At 36.6% G+C, this 17391-nt stretch overlaps 1 protein-coding gene across 4 annotated transcripts in view; it reads left to right on the plus strand.

Annotated features, from left to right (window-relative positions):
• AFF3 (ALF transcription elongation factor 3) overlaps nucleotides 1-17391 on the plus strand; it is a 669714-nt gene that overhangs the window by 533230 nt on the left and 119093 nt on the right. For all 4 annotated transcript variants that reach the window (XM_056807135.1, XM_056807138.1, XM_056807136.1 and 1 more), the window contains one exon: nucleotides 10639-10690. In XM_056807135.1, coding sequence (XP_056663113.1) covers nucleotides 10639-10690 — 52 coding nt within the window. The remainder of the gene's footprint in view (nucleotides 1-10638; nucleotides 10691-17391) is intronic.

Raw genomic sequence — 17391 nt, forward strand, 5'->3', positions numbered from 1 at the left:
TCATCTTCAGATGACTGCCAGATAGACTACAGTAAAACATGTTGCAAAGTGAAGTGAACTTTAAAAGATAAAAGATTTAGATATAAATCTTCTGAATAGCAAAAAATTCTGGCAAAATTCTATTAACTAAAAATCATCGTACTGTGAAACTCCTAACATTGCGTTTTTTGTTGATGTGACTATTTGGAAGAACTCTCTAAGACACAGATAAGCAATAGAAGCATTTGGCCAGCTGTTACTGGTAGGTAGCTAAGGTTAATGCAGATAACAAATTAGATCAATGCACCAAGGCATGAGTCTGGCCAAAATGACTGTATAGCTCTATGGAGTGTAAACCAAGGGAAAAGCTTCTAATGTTAATGTGCTCAGAGCATTTAGGCACAGAGTACTGGCTGGCAGTAATCGGTGGGGGAATTGAATACCTGTTTGCACCCCATTTTAGGACCCTAAGATTAGTCTTGGGATGTTTCTCTAAGTGAATTGGGTTTCCATTTGATGTCCAACCCTTTGATTGGATTGGAAACAAGGTCTGAAGGCTTATCTGGATAAGAGGGTGTGGCATGTATACTATAGGAGACTGCCAAGAGTCTCTTGGCTCCTTGGCATCTCAGAAGGCACTTGTCTCTAGATCAGAATGACTCCTAGCGTCCAGAAGAGTATCCTTTGATCCAGAGTATTTTTTACCATCAAGTCCATCCAATTGGGGAGACCCAGAAAAAAGTGATTGAGGGGCAGGGGACTGAGCTCTCTCTTAGCTGGGTGACCACCATATGATGGACCTGATTTTCACTATTTAATAAATAATTATAAATTAATATACAGTCTCCAGAGAATTTTAATCATAACATAAGAACACAGGAAATGAAGGTTTCCTGTTACCTGAAGCACAATTTAAATATAATTAAAGCTGTGGAAGGTGATTTCTGCTTTATAGAATAATGCAAAATAGATTTAAAATTGGGTCATACAATTCTGAGGGACTTATGAGGAAGAACACTATCCCCATTCAGAGGAAGAACTGTGGGAGTAGAAACACAGAAGAAAAACAACTGCTTGATTACATGGGTTGATGGGTATATGATTAGGGATATAGACTCTAAATGATCACCCTAGTGCAAATATCAACAACATGGAAATAGATCTCAATCAATGACACATGTAAAACCCAATGGAATTGCAAGTTGACTACAGGAGAGGAGGGAAAGAACATGAATCTTATAACCATAGAAAAATATTCTAAATTAATTAAATTTTTCCTGATTAAAGTAAATAAATAAATAAAATTGGGTCATACTTACATTTTTCTCCCCAGAGAGCTGGTTGTTAAATATTTATCAGGGGAACAAGTGGGTGGCTCAGTTGATGGAGAGCCAGGTCTAGAGACTGGAGGACCTGGGTTCAAATCTGTCACTTCCTAGCTATGTGGCCCTGGGCAAGTCACTTAACCACAATTGCCTAGCCCTTTCCACTCTTCTGCCTTGGAGCTGATATTTAGTATTAATTCTAAGATAAAAGGTTAGGGTTTAAACAAAAACAAAAACAAGCATTTGTCTGGTAGAAAAGTGTGGATGGTAAACTAGATGATATATAAGGTTCCTCCTTGCGCTAAATGTGTGAACTATTCTTTCCAAAGATGCTATGGATTTCTTTATTTCATAAATGTTCAAATCATATGTAACATAAATTCCATATTTTCCTTAATTTAAAAAAAACTATATTCAGAGAAAATACAGCACATAAGTGACACAGTGGATAGAGTGCCAAGCCTGGAATCAGAAAGTTATTGTTGTTCAGTCATCTCAAAACTGTCCATCTCTTTGTGATTCCATTTGGGGTTTTCTTGGCAAAGATACTGAAATGGTTCTCCATTTTCTTCTCTAGTATGTTCAAATCTAGCCTCAGACACTAGTTGTATGACTGGACAATTCATTTAATGGACAATTCATTTAACCTTATTTGCCTTGGTTTCCTCACCAATAAAATGTCCTAGAGAAGGAAATGGCAAGCTACTTCAGTGTCTTTGCCAAAAAAATCCCAAACTGCAGCATGAGAAGTCAGACACAACAAAATCCAGAGGAAATACAACAGCAACAACAACCACGTGTTGGTGATAAATTCATTATTTTTCTGATAGAAGGCTAGTACATGATTGTTTCAAACAAAATATTTTGATCCATCTTGGGTTCTACATATCAGAACATGAACATCTTTGAAGAAATAATAAATATTAAAAATGTAATTTTGAGAATGTACATGATAATGTGCGTGTGTATGAGAGAGACAGAGAGAGAGAGAGAGACAGAGAGAGAGAGAGAGAGAGAGAGAGAGAGAGAGAGAGAGAGAGAGAGAGAGAGAGAAAGAGAGAGAGAGAGAGAGATATTCTGAAAGACAGTGGGACTTCTTCCAATATAAATTATTGGTAGCTATGATGAAAAAATTGTAAATGACGGTGGGGAGGAAGTTTCTAAAATTCTGAGACAGTTATAGGTCATTTCTGAAGTCTGTGGCCAAGTCCAAGTCCAGATTCAGTCCCACAGTTTCATATTCCAGTTTCAATGTTCTTACCCTGCCTGGAAGCTTGGGTTGGATTCTGATTGGGCTACCTACTATCTGCATGACAATGGGAAAGTTGTTTAACCTCTCTGGGTCTCAGTTAACTCACCTGTGCCACAAGAGGTTGTATTGGATGCCTTTTAAGATACCTTCCAGTTCTGAATCCTCTGTTCTTTAGATTTTCAATTTCAATAAAAAAGAAAGCTGAGGTAAGTAGCACATGGCAATTCAAAGGAAATATTTTTTTTTCCATTTGGCTTTTTCTATTACTGAGTTCCTTGAAATTATTTTTAAAAAATCAAAAGAAACCTTTTCTTCGGTAAAAAGAGAGGGGGATTGAACAAGATGATCTCTAAAGGCCCTTCTAGCCCTCAAATTCTATGATGCTATGACTCTGATGAGTTCCTGGAAGGCCTTTTCAGCCCTGCATGAAGACTCCAGGCCATTCAGCATGTGGCGTTTAAGTCTTTTTATCCTTCTCCACCTTGTGTTCAGGAAGTACATTATGACATGTTAGGGACAATAATTTTAAGAAACTGTTGTCTAACACAGTCCCCAAGTGGAGCATGGACAGGGCCTCAATCACTTAATTGCATTAAAAAATACCCTGTTTGAGTCCTTTAAGTGTTGCAGTTCTCAATTATCTAGTTCAGATTCCACTGTGAAGTCATAATTAGGCACTAAAAGCTAACTGGATTACCACAGAGAGCTCTCCTGACAGCTGTTTAACAGCTCATCAGGTGTTAAGGCCATAAATTACACCTTTCTCTGCACCTCTTCTTTCTGCCCTTAATTCACAAAGTTATATTTTACTGTCCTTTCATCATCAGGCAGTCAGGTTCACTTAAGGGACTCCTAAATTTGTAACCAACAACTGATTCTCTAAGGGGCCTTCACCGTGGAGGAAGAAATGGGTATGACTTTCTTAGGTGCTTGATTTTTTAGTCCTTTTGTGAGAAAGTGGAATTAAAAAATCATTTACCACAAAAGTAACACATATCTAGTCAAATTTATAGTAATTATGAAACCAGAAATATGGTCCTCCTCCCAATTTTTTAAGAGGCTTTATTTAGGAATTCTCAGGATGGTAATCTAGCCACTAAAGGTCAAATTCAACTGCTGGCTGATAGGGTCTTTTAAGGACTGACATAGAGAAGCGAGTGGGGATGCTGATCATGGGCACCTGAGAAAAGGCACATGGGTCTAAACAGAAAAGAGAATAGAAAAAAGATAGCAGAGGGACTCCTGAACAAACTCTGCTTTACAATTTTACCTGGGGTAGGCCCTGATGATTATGAGGGAGTCTTGCTCCAAGCCTTGTTTTCACAGACTTCCTGGAGCAGAGATGAAAGAGGACAGTTAAACTTGAAACCTATTGAAATGAAGTGTGGCAAGAAGTATGGGGAAGGGAAGCTGCTAGGAGGGAACTTAAAAACATATAATCCCACTCTCTCATTTTACAGAGAAGGAAGCTGAGGGTAGACAGATAAAATGACCTGTTTAGGGTCTCATAACTAATTATTGGCAGAGTCAGGACTAGAATTTAAGTCTCTCAGCTACTCAGTTTAGTATTCTTTCTACCATGGCATCCTTCATCTCTATGCTTCAAACTTTTAAAGAGTAAGCAGTACCTATATTTCACAAGTGACTCTCAAAAATTGAGAAAGAAGGCACCCCACAATTGTTTTATGAGATTCATACAACCCTGATACCTAAATAAAGGAAAGAGAAAATGCAGAAAATTAGAGGCCAATATCATTTATAAATATTGACTCAAAAATTATAAATAAAATCTTGTCGAACAGACAACAGCTATTTATCCAAGAAATCGTTCATTTTGATCAAGTGGGATTTGTGCCAGGAATGCACAGATGGTTCCACATTAGGAAGCAATAAACATAATTAATCATATTAAAACTAAAAACATCCAAAATTGCATGATTGTCTTAAAAATGCAGAAAAGCCCTGACATAGTATGAAATTCTTTTATGCTAAAAACCCTATAAAGTATAGACCTAGAATGACCTTTTTTAATACAGAAAACCTCCATCTAAAACCAACAGCAAATATCATATGTAATAGGTATATACTAGTCTTTTCCAATAAATACAGCACAAGGATTCAAAATCTACCCAATATTATTTGGTATAGTTCTGGAAATGCCAACAATATCAAGAAAACATGAAAAATCAAGGCATAGAGCTAGGTAAATAGATTAAAGAAAGGAAGGAAGGAAGGAAGGAAGAGAGAGAGAGAGAGAGAGAGAGAGAGAGAGAGAGAGATAGAGAGAGAGAAAGAAAGAAAGAAAGAAAGAAAGAAAGAAAGAAAGAAAGAAAGAAAGAAAGAAAGAAAGAAAGAAAGAAAGAAAGAAAGAAAGAAAGAAAGAAAGAAAGAAAGAAAGAAAGAAAGAAAGAAAGAAAGAAAGGCAAAACTTTCCCTCTTTGTAGATAATATGGTGGTATATTAGGAAAACTCTAAAGAACCAAAAAAGATAGTAACCAAGACAATTAATAGCTTCAGCAAAGTTGCAGACTAAAAAATAAATCCTCAAAAATCAAAAGCATTCCTATAAAAGAATAACAAAACACAAGAAGACATTATAGAAAGGGAAATTCCATTCCAAATAACTACAAAATGTATAAAATATCTGTGAATATGCTTGGAATGCTACAATGGGTAAGCTGTGACAATATAATAAAATGACAAAACTACCAAAATTAACTTACACTTCTAATGCCATTCCAACAAGTACCAAAAGGATACTTTGTAGAGCTCAATGAAATCGTAAGAAAATATATTTGGAAAAACAAAAAATCTAGAATGTCAAGGAAAAAAAGGTAGGAAAAAAAGAGTAGCATTTCCAGAGAAATAGGGAATTTCAATGGAATAGACCAAACAAAGGAAAATTAGAACAAAAGGACCTAATAACCAATTATTTAATAAAAGAAAACATAAATTACCTAGGAAACAACTCCTTATCTTATTTTTTAAATGCTGGGAAAATGAGAAAGCAATCTGACAAAATTAGGCCTTAGACAAACACCCAACACCATGTTTCACAATACATTCTAATATGACCTTAATTATAAAGATCAAATTACTTTTTTTTAAATTAGAAGAGAAACTGATCATATATCTCTCATAGCTATGGGTAAGACATGTTTTCTTAACCAAACAAGTGATAGAGACAATTACAAAAGATAAATAGATAACTGATTACTTGAAACTTAAAAGCTTGTGCACAAACAAATTTAATGTGCATAGAATAGGGAAAAAAGTGGTTGAAGGGAAGGGCATTCTAAGACTTTGGATTCTCAGATGCATATCAACTAATAAATGTATATAAAACAAGTAGCCATTCTCCAATAGGTTAATAATTGGTCATAAGATATTAACAAATAGTTCTCAAAAGAAAGAAACTGTAAAGTATTCAGAACCACATGGAAAAAAATTAGCCAAAGATCTAATAAGAGAAATGCAAATCAAAACAGCCCTGAAGTTTTACTTCACACCTTTCAAATTGGCAAAAATGACCCAAAAAATTGTCAAAAGCCTACTTTGGAGGGATCATTTTTAAAAAGAGACAAATTAATTTACTTCTAGGGAATCTGTGAAATGGTACAATTGTTTTTGGAAAGCAATTTGGAATTATGCTAATAAAGTGATTAAAATATCCTAACCCTTTGGGCCAGAGACTCCATTATTGGACTTACACCCCAAGGAAACCATCCATTTTTAAAAGTCTGGAGTGGAAGGAGGCAACTAGCTGGCTTGGTGGGAGAGCCAGATCTAAAGATGGGAGGTATGGGGTTCAAATATGGTCTCAGATACTTCCTAGGTATGTGATCCTGGGCAAGCCACTTGACCCCCATTGCCTTCCCCTTACCACTCTTCTGCCTTGGAACCAATGCACAGTATTGATTCTAAGATGAAAGATAAGGGTTTTTTTTTAATCTCCATATAACCCTAAATATTTATAATAGTATTTTTTGCAATAGCTAAGAATTGGAAACAAAGTAATTGCTTATCAACTGGAGAATAGCTAAATAAATTGTGGTACATGGATGAAATGGGATACTGTGATTTTGGAAATGATATATATATGATGAATACAGAGAGGAAGGGAAAGACCTACATGAAGTGCTACAGAGGAAAACCAAGAAAACAATAGACACAGTAACTACAACAATGTCAATGGAAAGAATAGCTACATATCAAAAAATTAAAAACAAATAATAAAACTAGAAGGATCAAACAGGACTCAAATTAAAAGATGTGGGCTAGTAAGTGTCTTAGTCCAGATTTGAGCACTCATCTTCCTCAGTTCAAATCTGGCCATAGACATTTATTTGTTGTGTGACCCTGGGCAAGTCATTTAACCCTGTTTGCCTCAGTTTCCTCATCTGTAAAATGAGCTGGAGAAGGAAAGGGCAAACCACTACAGTATCATTGCCAAGAAAACCCCAAATAGGGTCCTGAGGAGTCTGACACAACTGAAACAACTGAATACTCCATTTTTATAGAGCCTCAGAGTCCAGAAGACTCGGTTTCCCATCTTTTCTAACAGCTATGTTGCCCCAGGCATCTAAAACTGAATTGCTGACAAGTACAAATCAGCATTGGTAGGGTGGGGGGGGGGAGGCAGCGGGGTAGGGAGGATTATTCATCAGGAGTGTCCTATATCAATTAGAATTCTAGGTCTGCTTCAGTCTTGGACCCTCCCAAAAATAATTTTCTATAGCTCAGGCTTCTCTCTGTGTGTTAGTATGACTTGGAGAATGGATACTGCTAATGGAAATAACTACTGAATCATAAGTCAGCAGACCGACATATGTGTAATTAACTGTGTCACTTTGGGCAAGTATCTTCACCTCTCTGGATTTGAATTCCTTTATCTCTAAAATAAGAGAGCTTGTCCTAGATTGCGTTATCAGATATCCTCTGGCCCCGACATGCCATGAGTCCATAATACTTGTTTCCCACTTCCTGCTACCCTGGTAAGGAGGGACTGACTGCAATCTCAGTTGTTGCTCTCACAACTGCCCTCAATTTCTGGGAATTTCCTGTCGTAGGTGTTTCCTAGCCCTGTTGACAGACACATATGTCTAATTCTAGCAGTCTGACTGGGCTGCACGCCCTCTGTGGATATGTGTGTTCCTCCCCTGGTTGTCAGTGGGTCTGAAAAGCATGCATTGTTAATCATCTGGAGATTAAACTCCTTAGCCACCCCCTTGTGTGATTTAGGCACAGTGACAGGAAGGTGGTTTGAAATGATTACCTGTCTTCTCTACACTCATTTACTGGCTGAAGGGACCACCCATACTTCAGGACACAGAATGCTTACTTACAAGGCTGTGCCTTCTTGAGATGAACAAAATTGCAGTTGCTGTTTTCTTAGCAGGGGAGGAAGAAGGGGAAAACATTGCTCAATTTTTCCAGGCTTTGTTACCAAAATGGCATTTGGGCTCTTCAACTGGAGAACACTCAGAGGAGAGCATTTAATGCTAGGTGGTACAAGGAGTGAATAAAGATCTGAGTTCAAACACCTATTAGCAATAGGATCCTTGTTTGCCTCAGTTTCCTCATCTGTTCAAAAGTGGAGATAACAATGGCAGCTAACTCCCAGGGTTATTATGAGCATAAAATGAAGGGATATCTGTAAATTGCTTTTCAAGTGTGAAAGTACTATCCAGTATGATTATTACTGGCCAGCAGCCTCCTTTGAAACCAACCATGCATGTTTGTGAGGTTCAAGGGCAAAGGACAAAATGCAGTGGATGTTGCAGAAACCTCAGGCCTTTCCTTCTAATGATAGCCTATTGTGGTTTTAAAAGCCAAGGAATGTTGCTTCAAGCAACATCCTATAAGGGAAGTCAATCTGGTGGCATGCCCCCAATGACCATAATTTAGAAATGTGAAAGTATAGGTCAAAACTTGGGGAACTCCTCTCTTAATACTTGAAAGAGTTTGCTTTTGGAAAAATATCATAATGAAGTCAGCCCCCTAATTTTGTAGATGGAGGAATCAAAGACTAGAGGAGGTGTGATGTAGTGGAAAGAGACCTGGGTGTGAATCACAACCATTATACTTCTTGGCTTTGTGACTCCAAACAAATCACTTAGCCTGAGTCTCAGTTTACACATCTGTAAAAATGGAAATTATAAGAGTACCTATGTCCCTAAGTTGTCAACAAAAATTAAATTATGGACCATGCTTTTCCAATATTAAAGTGCTATATAAATGTCAATTGTCACTTATTACTGTTATTATTGACTTGATGAAAGTCATTAAAGATGAAGAATTAGAATGCAGGCCTTCTGATTCCCAATTCAAGGTTGTTTCCACTATACCTTTATATCATTATATGGAATACAGTATAAACTGGAAATCACATCAAAAATATTGCATATAAATTCGTGGATGATATAACCCTAATGGGTTCTTAAGGAAAGCGAAGCACATTCTTTAGGCACATCCTGATGTCAGAGAGAACAATCAGAACATTCCAGAATATGACCCTACAATGACAGAAACCTGGCCTGGATGGACTTAGACTATGGCAGTATATAAGAATGTAACTTTGTTGTAGCATAAATCAATAAACATATATTGAGCATGTACCATGCACCAGGCACAGTGCCATGCCTCAGGGAAGCAAAGAAAGAAGCTAAACACAGTTCCTTCCCTCAAGGAGTTTATATAGGGAAACTAGCCTGCAAACAAATATACACAGATCAGAAATATTCCCTAAAAGATTAGAATTTTAGCCTTATGGCTAAAAAGTTGAGTGTTAAATCTGAATGAAAACACTTTGGGAGAATACAAAAGTCATGTGCCATAACCAAATTTACACATCCACAAGTGCACTGCCTTCACATTCCTATGGTCAGGTCAAACATTTGTGGTGACTTGAAAATGAGATTCATTTCTATGTGTTTATGGCAAAGTGAAATAATGAGTTTCATATTTATTTGCAAACAAAGTCCACAAAATTGCCAGGGCTACTTTTGTGATTTTAATTTTAAGTGATAACTTTGGGAAAGTTTATTTGGCTTTATTGGCCCCAGAATAGAGAGAGGTGGGTGAACCCAAACAATGGGTAACTATCCTGTCCCATTGCCATCTCCAAGGACAAATTCATTCCTTATGTTCTCTCCTGGGTTCAACCTTTTGTCAGTTGCAGAGCAGATATTTTGATTAATGATAATAAACCAATTATGTATTGAAATGGTTCAAAATGTTAGCACATTAGTTCACATGGCTGACCGTATGTACTGGAACTTTCACATCCAAAAGATATTGTTCTCTTCAAAGTAGTCACCTTAGAAAACTACCCTTATTCCAACGATGCTTCCATTCCTCAAAATACTTTCAGAGTCTGAGGAATTGCCTTCAAGTAAATTCATCGGAAAATTCCCAATGGTGACACATTCTCACCTTTTGTGGTTGAATTTTGTTTTTTCAAAAAACAAATATATTTAGCTCTAAGTCTAATGAATTAAAGCTGAGGGGGGAGCTCTTTGAGGTCCAAAGAGTTGTGAATATAAATTAATGAGTCTGTTGAATTACAAGTCCTGTGTGGATCCTAAACTGTCTCTGGAGGGCAAATTTGTTCAAAGAACCAATGCAAAAAGATTCTGCCTCTACCTAGCAGAATTTGCACGTGGATTCTTTGAAATAGGCCAGCACACATTTGGGTGCATTAATTCTGCTATGATTACCTAAAAATCAGTCATGTTACTTTTATAGGCATACCAGTTTCCTTAAAGAATAAGGACAGAGGGGCTATCTCAGGCACCAATCAGAAGGGCACATTTGGTTTGGTTACAGAAACAGAGGAAAGAACCCTTTGGTCAGATTCCTGCCAAGGTTAATTTTCTTGCACATTTTCTCTCATTGTGGGAATTAATGGTCATGAAGTAGAAGTTTGCTGTCTGCAAAGTGCTTAAGAGAACAAACAAACATAAAAGTCAGCAAATCAAATAAGTGGCCTCATTAGTGAATGTCTATAGAAATAAAAATGTCATTTGAGTGTTAAAATACTGTGTCAATTAAAATGCCTTTTTCTCCCTTCCTTTCTTCCAGAATGCTAGAAGATGACCTTAAGTTAAGTAGTGACGAAGAAGAGAACGAGCAGGTGAGCTGTTTATTTTTTTATTCTGCCCTTTGTAGACAAAGATGGTGTTACTGGCCTGGTGTCACTAAGACGTGTGTTCTGAGCTGTTTCTGTGATGGCAGGCTTTCTCTGAGCTGGGCAGCCCCTCTCACTCAGTCCCCAGTAGGGCCAACAGCATGCCTTTATAAAACAAGAGGCTAGAGACCAGAGGTCTAGTCTGTGACCATAAAAATGAGCTTCTCCTCTGCAGAGCTAAGAGTCCTCAGAGGAATTGGATCTGTGGCCTTGATTTCATTAGTACTGCACCCTGACCTAACCAGCCAAGCTTACAGAATCTTTACTAATGCAACATGTAAGCGGTAACGTATTAAATATTAAGGCTTCTTATACCGACATCATTAATATTTAGAGGAAGCATGGTAGAGGTTAGCTAAACTGTCGAATTGAATAATAGAACCACATATTTAGTGACAGGTTATTCATCTTCACTGAGAGATTTGCTTGGAATGTTCGTCACTGGTTTTGATTTATCCCCTCAAGGCATCAATTGGTGGTTTACAAATACTGTTAATATCAGTCAGTTAAGGGGGGGGGGGGAGATTGCTTTTAGTGTGTCTTCAACAGAACATTGCATTTGGAAACAGAAGACCTGAGTTCAAATTCCAAAACTGTGCTTCTTCTAAAATGAATTTGGGCAAGATGAGTGGGCTAGACTAGATGACCTCCAAAGGTTTTTCTAACCCAAGATCTCAGATTTTAGCATCACTCCCAGTACTCCTGTAGACATTATTTTTGGTTTTTCACAGTTGTGAAATATCTAAACTGTTGGTTTTGTTTTTCATTAGTATATTAACATTTCAAGTGAAGACATCATGACATTTCAGTGTCTTCTTCATAAATAGAATACTGATAAAATACAATTGATTTTGAAATATTGTATTTTGTACAAAAGTAAACACCAAATGCCACGCAGATTCAAATTATATATAGAGGTGGAGGTGGACAAAATTGAAGATAAATAGAAAGTTTCAAGAAAAGTTAACTTAGCAGAAACCAATTGTGAGGCTTATGAGCAAGATGTCAGTGATGATAAGGGAAATGTGAAACTTGATACAAAATGAAATTTGACAAGTCAGGAAATCATTTTGGCAAATGTAGATAATTCCAAATGATAGATCATTGAGGAAAGGGGTATGTAATACCATGTAATCACTGACAAAACAAAACTAGAGGAATAAGGCATTTAAGAGTAGAGCAGAATGGACATTTTAAAAAAGAAAAAGCACAATTTTTCTACTCCACCTTTTCAAAAAATCCTTACCTTCTGTCTTGGAATCAATTCTGAGTGTCAGTTCCAAGGCAGAGGAGTAATAAGGGCTAGGCAATGGGGGTTAAATGACTTGTCCAGGGTCACACACCTAGGAAGTATATGAGGCCAGATTTGAACCCAGGACCTCTCATCTTCAGGTCTGTTTTAACTATTCACTAAGTCATGCAGCTAACTCCCTACCCTGTGTTTTTAAGTTTGAATTCACTACAAGCTGACAGAAATCTGAATTTGTTTTTTCAAGTTAATGTTATATTAATAACAACCTACATGATGTAAGAAATGTGTTAATATGTTAAGGTTATTTTTTTTGCTTTATATCATATAACTGATTATATTTTACATTCTTAGGCACTAGAAACAACACTTCATGATACATTTTGTCATTGAGTATTGTAGTAAACATGCCTTGCATTTTCTTCCTTTAAGAATAGGTCATTACCTTTTTTATCTTTCATCTGCCTTAATTCAAAAACCCTAGGAGATTTTCACTCATTTGTAGATACCATCTTGGGATGATCTTAGTGGAGATACCTACTATCTAAAAATAGTCTAATAGGTTGTGCCACACAAAACAAGTGTGATGATCCGAATCTTATTCCTGCTTCTTTTCACGGAGTTCAGCAAATGAGAAGATTATTTTGGCTTCCTCTTCAAAGAAAGAAACACTTTGGATTCAACAGTCTCATTTTTATAAAGTTACATGTCTCTTTGTGTTGAGGGCTATTGCCAATGAATCAATTTGGTGATGAGTCTCCCATACTTAGGGAGTTTGATCCTGGGAAAACAGACATTGTCTATTACTAGGGCAAAGAATATGACATAATTTGCCCTTAACTGACATTGCCTTTGAAAACACAAGGTCACCATGGCATTACAATAAGGCACTAGGGATGAATTTGTGGGGAAACTCTTCTTCAGTGCTTTTATAATTTTCTTTTATCAAGCGTTCTCAATGGATGTTAAAAAGAAACACACATAGTCATCAGTCTCTTGTAGCCCCTTCCTGTTGTTTTTGTTTAGTTGTGCCTGATTCTTTGTGATCCCTTTTGTTTTTTTTTTTTTTTTTTGGCAAAGATGCTAGAATGGTTTGCTATTTCCTTCTCCTCATTTTACAAATGAAGAACTGAGGCAAACAGAGCTAAGAGACTTGCCCAGGGGCACACAGAACTGAACTCAGGAAGATGAGTCTTCCTGATTCCAGGTCCAGCAAACTATCTATTAAACCACCTAACTGCCTTTCTATTTCTACAGTATCAGTGATAAAGTAGTAGAAAAGAGGGCAGAGTGCTAAGACAACAATATTTTAGATTATTTATACATATTAACTTAGTTGTTGTTACTCTAGATTTAAGATTTTTGCCTAGCAACCTAGTATTATTAAAGAAATATATCTATTTTAACATCCTGGATATAAATGAAACCAAAAGATAAAGGAAGTTGGAGCCAAATGAAATGATGACTCAAAATCTCACCTTCAAAAAGGAAATAAAAGATTATATTTTGGGGTCTTTGTCATATATTTTATTATATCTTATTGCAAAAAGCAACAGAAACAATGTTTCATGGGACATTTTGTCATCGTGCATTGTAGTGATCATGATCGATATTAATATAAAGACCACTATGTAAATAATTGCAACTTTTGTGCCTTCTGTCAGAGACTATGAAGAAGTAGAAAAAAAATATGAAAAACTCAAGAAGGTCATCTGAGTTAAATCAGGATTTTTAATACTCACTAACTTCAATAGAAATCAAAGTTTTGGGGACAATGGAGAAAAATATTTTAGAAAATATGGTTTGTAAGAAATAAGAAGCATCAAAGACTTATAGACTATGCAGAAGCCTCATACCTATCTCCTGAACTATTGTTGCTCATTCATTTCAATTGAGTCTGACTCTTTGTGACCCCATTTGGGTTTTCTTGACAAAGATAGTAGAATGGCTTGTCATTTCCTTCTGAAGCTCATTTTTACAGATAAGGAAACTGAGGCAAACAGTGTGACTTGTACAGTGTCACACTACTAAGTGTCTGAGGTCAACTGACTTCAGGCCTGACCCTCTATCCACTGTGCCACCTAGCTAGATGTCCCATGAATACTTTCTTCAAAAAACATTGGGAATACTATATATGACAGACAACAAATATCATGAAAAAAATAAATTGATTATACTTGAATGTATAAAAAATTGGTTATTGCCTTTCCAGGATACATACACACATGGATGAACTACTTGAGGATTACATATTTTTCATACAGTTGTTTTTTCCTTTGAAGTCATCAAGTCTGTACCTTCTCATTTTACAGATGAGGAAACTAAGGTGTAAAGAGATGAAATGATTCATAGTCACATATCTAGTATGTTAGGTAAATTTGAACATAAGTCTTCTTGGCTTCAAGTCCCAGCATTCTGTTCACAATGTTGTGCTGCCTTCTATGAAGAGTCACTGAAATGGATTCTTTCAGGGCTTAAGACAGCACAATTTCATCCACAAATGGGAATATGTAGGGAACTTCTTTTCCGACTTTGCTTAGGACCTCCTGCATGACACAAGAAAACACCCTTGGCAAACATGTCATCTTTTTCATAACTTATTTGATATTTTGTTTAATTTTTTTATTTGTTATATTAAAACTCCCAGGTGTCTCACTCTCCTTTTTTTTTCCCTCCCCACACTAGAGAAGACATCACTTGACAAAAATAAATATGTATATTTAAACAAGGTCTTTCAGGTTTCTATTTATCGTCCTTTCTCCAAATGTGGACATACACAATTATTCTTCAACTAGGATTTCTGTGGCTGTATGTAATGTTCTCTTGGTTCTGTGCTCATTTCCTTCTTCCTAATTTCATGTAGCTCTTTCCATGTTATTTTTACAATTAAACTGTTTGTTATTTCTTAAAGCACAGTAGTATTCCACCATAATAATATGCCACAACTTGGTTACCCATTCCCCAACTGATGAGCACCCCCTCAATTTCCAGTTTTTTGCCATCATAAAAAGAGCTGCTATAAATATTGATTCTTTTCCTTTTTCCCTGATCACCTTAGAAAATAAACCTAATAGTGTTATTGCTGGGTCAAAAGGTAAACGTAGTTTTATAACTCTTTGAGCATAATTCCAGATTGCTCTCTAAAATGGTTGGATCAGTTCACAGTTCTACCAAGTGTATTCATAACCGCATTTTTACACATCCCCTCCAACATTTGTTATTTTGCCCTTTTATCATTTTAGTAATCTGAGAGATACAAGTTGATAAAAATTAGAGTAACCTTGTTTTTGACAAAAGTAAAGATCCAGGGTTTGGGGATAAGAACTCCCTATTTGATTAAAAAATTGTTAGGAAAGCTTGAAAGCAGTCTGGCAGAAACTAGATATAGGCCAATAACTTACTTGATACTGACAACAAGATCACTGGTGAAATGCTTATCTGTGGTTGCATTTCCCCAGGCTCCTTGCGTACATGTTCTAGTAGTTATTAACAAAGAAGCTTGGCATTATGAATGTGGACTAGTCTTGAAGACAGGAATACCTGGTTTCAAGTTCTGCTTCTGACATATACTAGCTGTATGACCTTGAGCAAGTCCCTTAATTTCCAAATGTTCTAGACAACTCGATAAAACTATACAATATTGAAAAGGTTGGTAGAAGGAATTTCTTCTGGAACTTTTTTCTGAAAGTTCCCTCTATCAATAAAATCGTCGTTCTATTCCCAATTCTTTATCCCTTTTATAATAATATTTGACTTCTTCTCTAACTTCTGGTCTTAGCTGTCCAAAGTGATATAGTGCCAGAAGAGAAAGGAAAGAATTTAGAAGACGTAGGACAGCAGAAATCTATGAGGGGCTAATGGCTAGAAGGATTTTGAGGAAAACAGGGAAGAGTAATGGATCTTGTTTTTTTTAATCCTCCTCTGAAATGATGAGCTCTTGCCTCTTAAGCCAGGGAAAGCTCAGGGAGTTATACCCAGAGAAAGTATCCAGATGAAATTACTTTAGCCAAGACATGAGGAGAGGAACACATGATTAAGACTCAGAAAGGAGCAGCCAAGATAATGTCAACTGTGGACAATGTTTCATAGATGACAAATATATGGGCTTAAGAACTGAGAAAAGGTAAAGGAACAGGGAGCAGAATTGAATGCCTCTGTGTGTGTCTACAGCTTGCAGTAATTACATTATCCACACATATTAGGCAGTCTTTTAATTTTAATTATATAACTGCATTTTTCTCTTCTAATGAGCATAGTTTATTCATTTAAACTGACAATTTTAATTTTACAGGCAGCGATCATAGGATATAATCTGCAGAGGGAAATTTTCCTGTTGGCATAATTTACTCCACACACATCGAAGAAAAGTTACCTTTTAATCCCCAATCAATATTTGAAGAGCACACAATTAATTTAATAGATAGCTAGGTAGTTAACATAAATCTGCAAGTTAAAGAGCCAATTCTTTTTGATTTATAATGCATAAAGTAATAATTTCCGCATTCAAGTCTCTCCGAAAGTGTCTGAAGCTTTGTTGCCTGAAGATGACAAGGTGGTAGGTGAGATAGGTTTAAGCACTGAATCGTGATGCCTACGGATGGGGAGGGGGGGTCCCGCCAATATGGAAAGGGACCAGAAACATTCACCTTCCAACTCTCTGCTCTTTGCTGAAAGGGTCTCTGGATAACTTAAATCAGTTTGGGGTATAATTATTAAAAGCAGATTGCCAACTGCTCTGTGAATGGCTCATTCCCACCCACCCCCCTCCCTCCATCCTTTTACAATATGACAATTGCGTAACAGAAAGCAGAGCTTTAAAAAAATTCTCTGAAATCAGTGTGCCATGCATGTCAATCAGTGATCAAATAAATTAGGTGACTGGTACTCATACATGGAATAATAATCTTGCATATTTTTGCAACCCAACTCTGCTTCCCTGGGTGCATTTTTCATCTCAGGATCAGGTTGGTTGCTGCTGAACTTCTGTGGCTGTGAAAATTTATTACCCACAGAGTCAATCTGCAATCAGGCTGCCAAGTCTGGATAAATAGAGTCATTGTGCTTGTCTGGAATATGTAGCCAAAGTTCATCCAGTCAGCTTGACTTTCACATCCCGTGGGGTTCATAAAAGCCAACACCCTGGTATGTGCTCTCGAATTCTGCCAAAATTTTGTAGAATTATATAAACAGGAGTTAAAGAAGCAATCAGGACCTGCTTTGAGGGACAAGGCTCCAAAATCAAATTTTGCTTGCATCAGAAATGAATTTTTTTAATCATTTCGATGCGTAGTCAAGTGAATCACCCCTAAGCAAGAATTACTCAAAATGCTATGCAATTAAATATCATATGTTCAGTGCATCCTGTTTTGATGAATTAATCATCAACTTTTTTAATTGA

This window comes from Monodelphis domestica, chromosome 8 (genome assembly GCF_027887165.1).
Source record: "Monodelphis domestica isolate mMonDom1 chromosome 8, mMonDom1.pri, whole genome shotgun sequence".
Taxonomy (NCBI): domain Eukaryota; kingdom Metazoa; phylum Chordata; class Mammalia; order Didelphimorphia; family Didelphidae; genus Monodelphis; species Monodelphis domestica.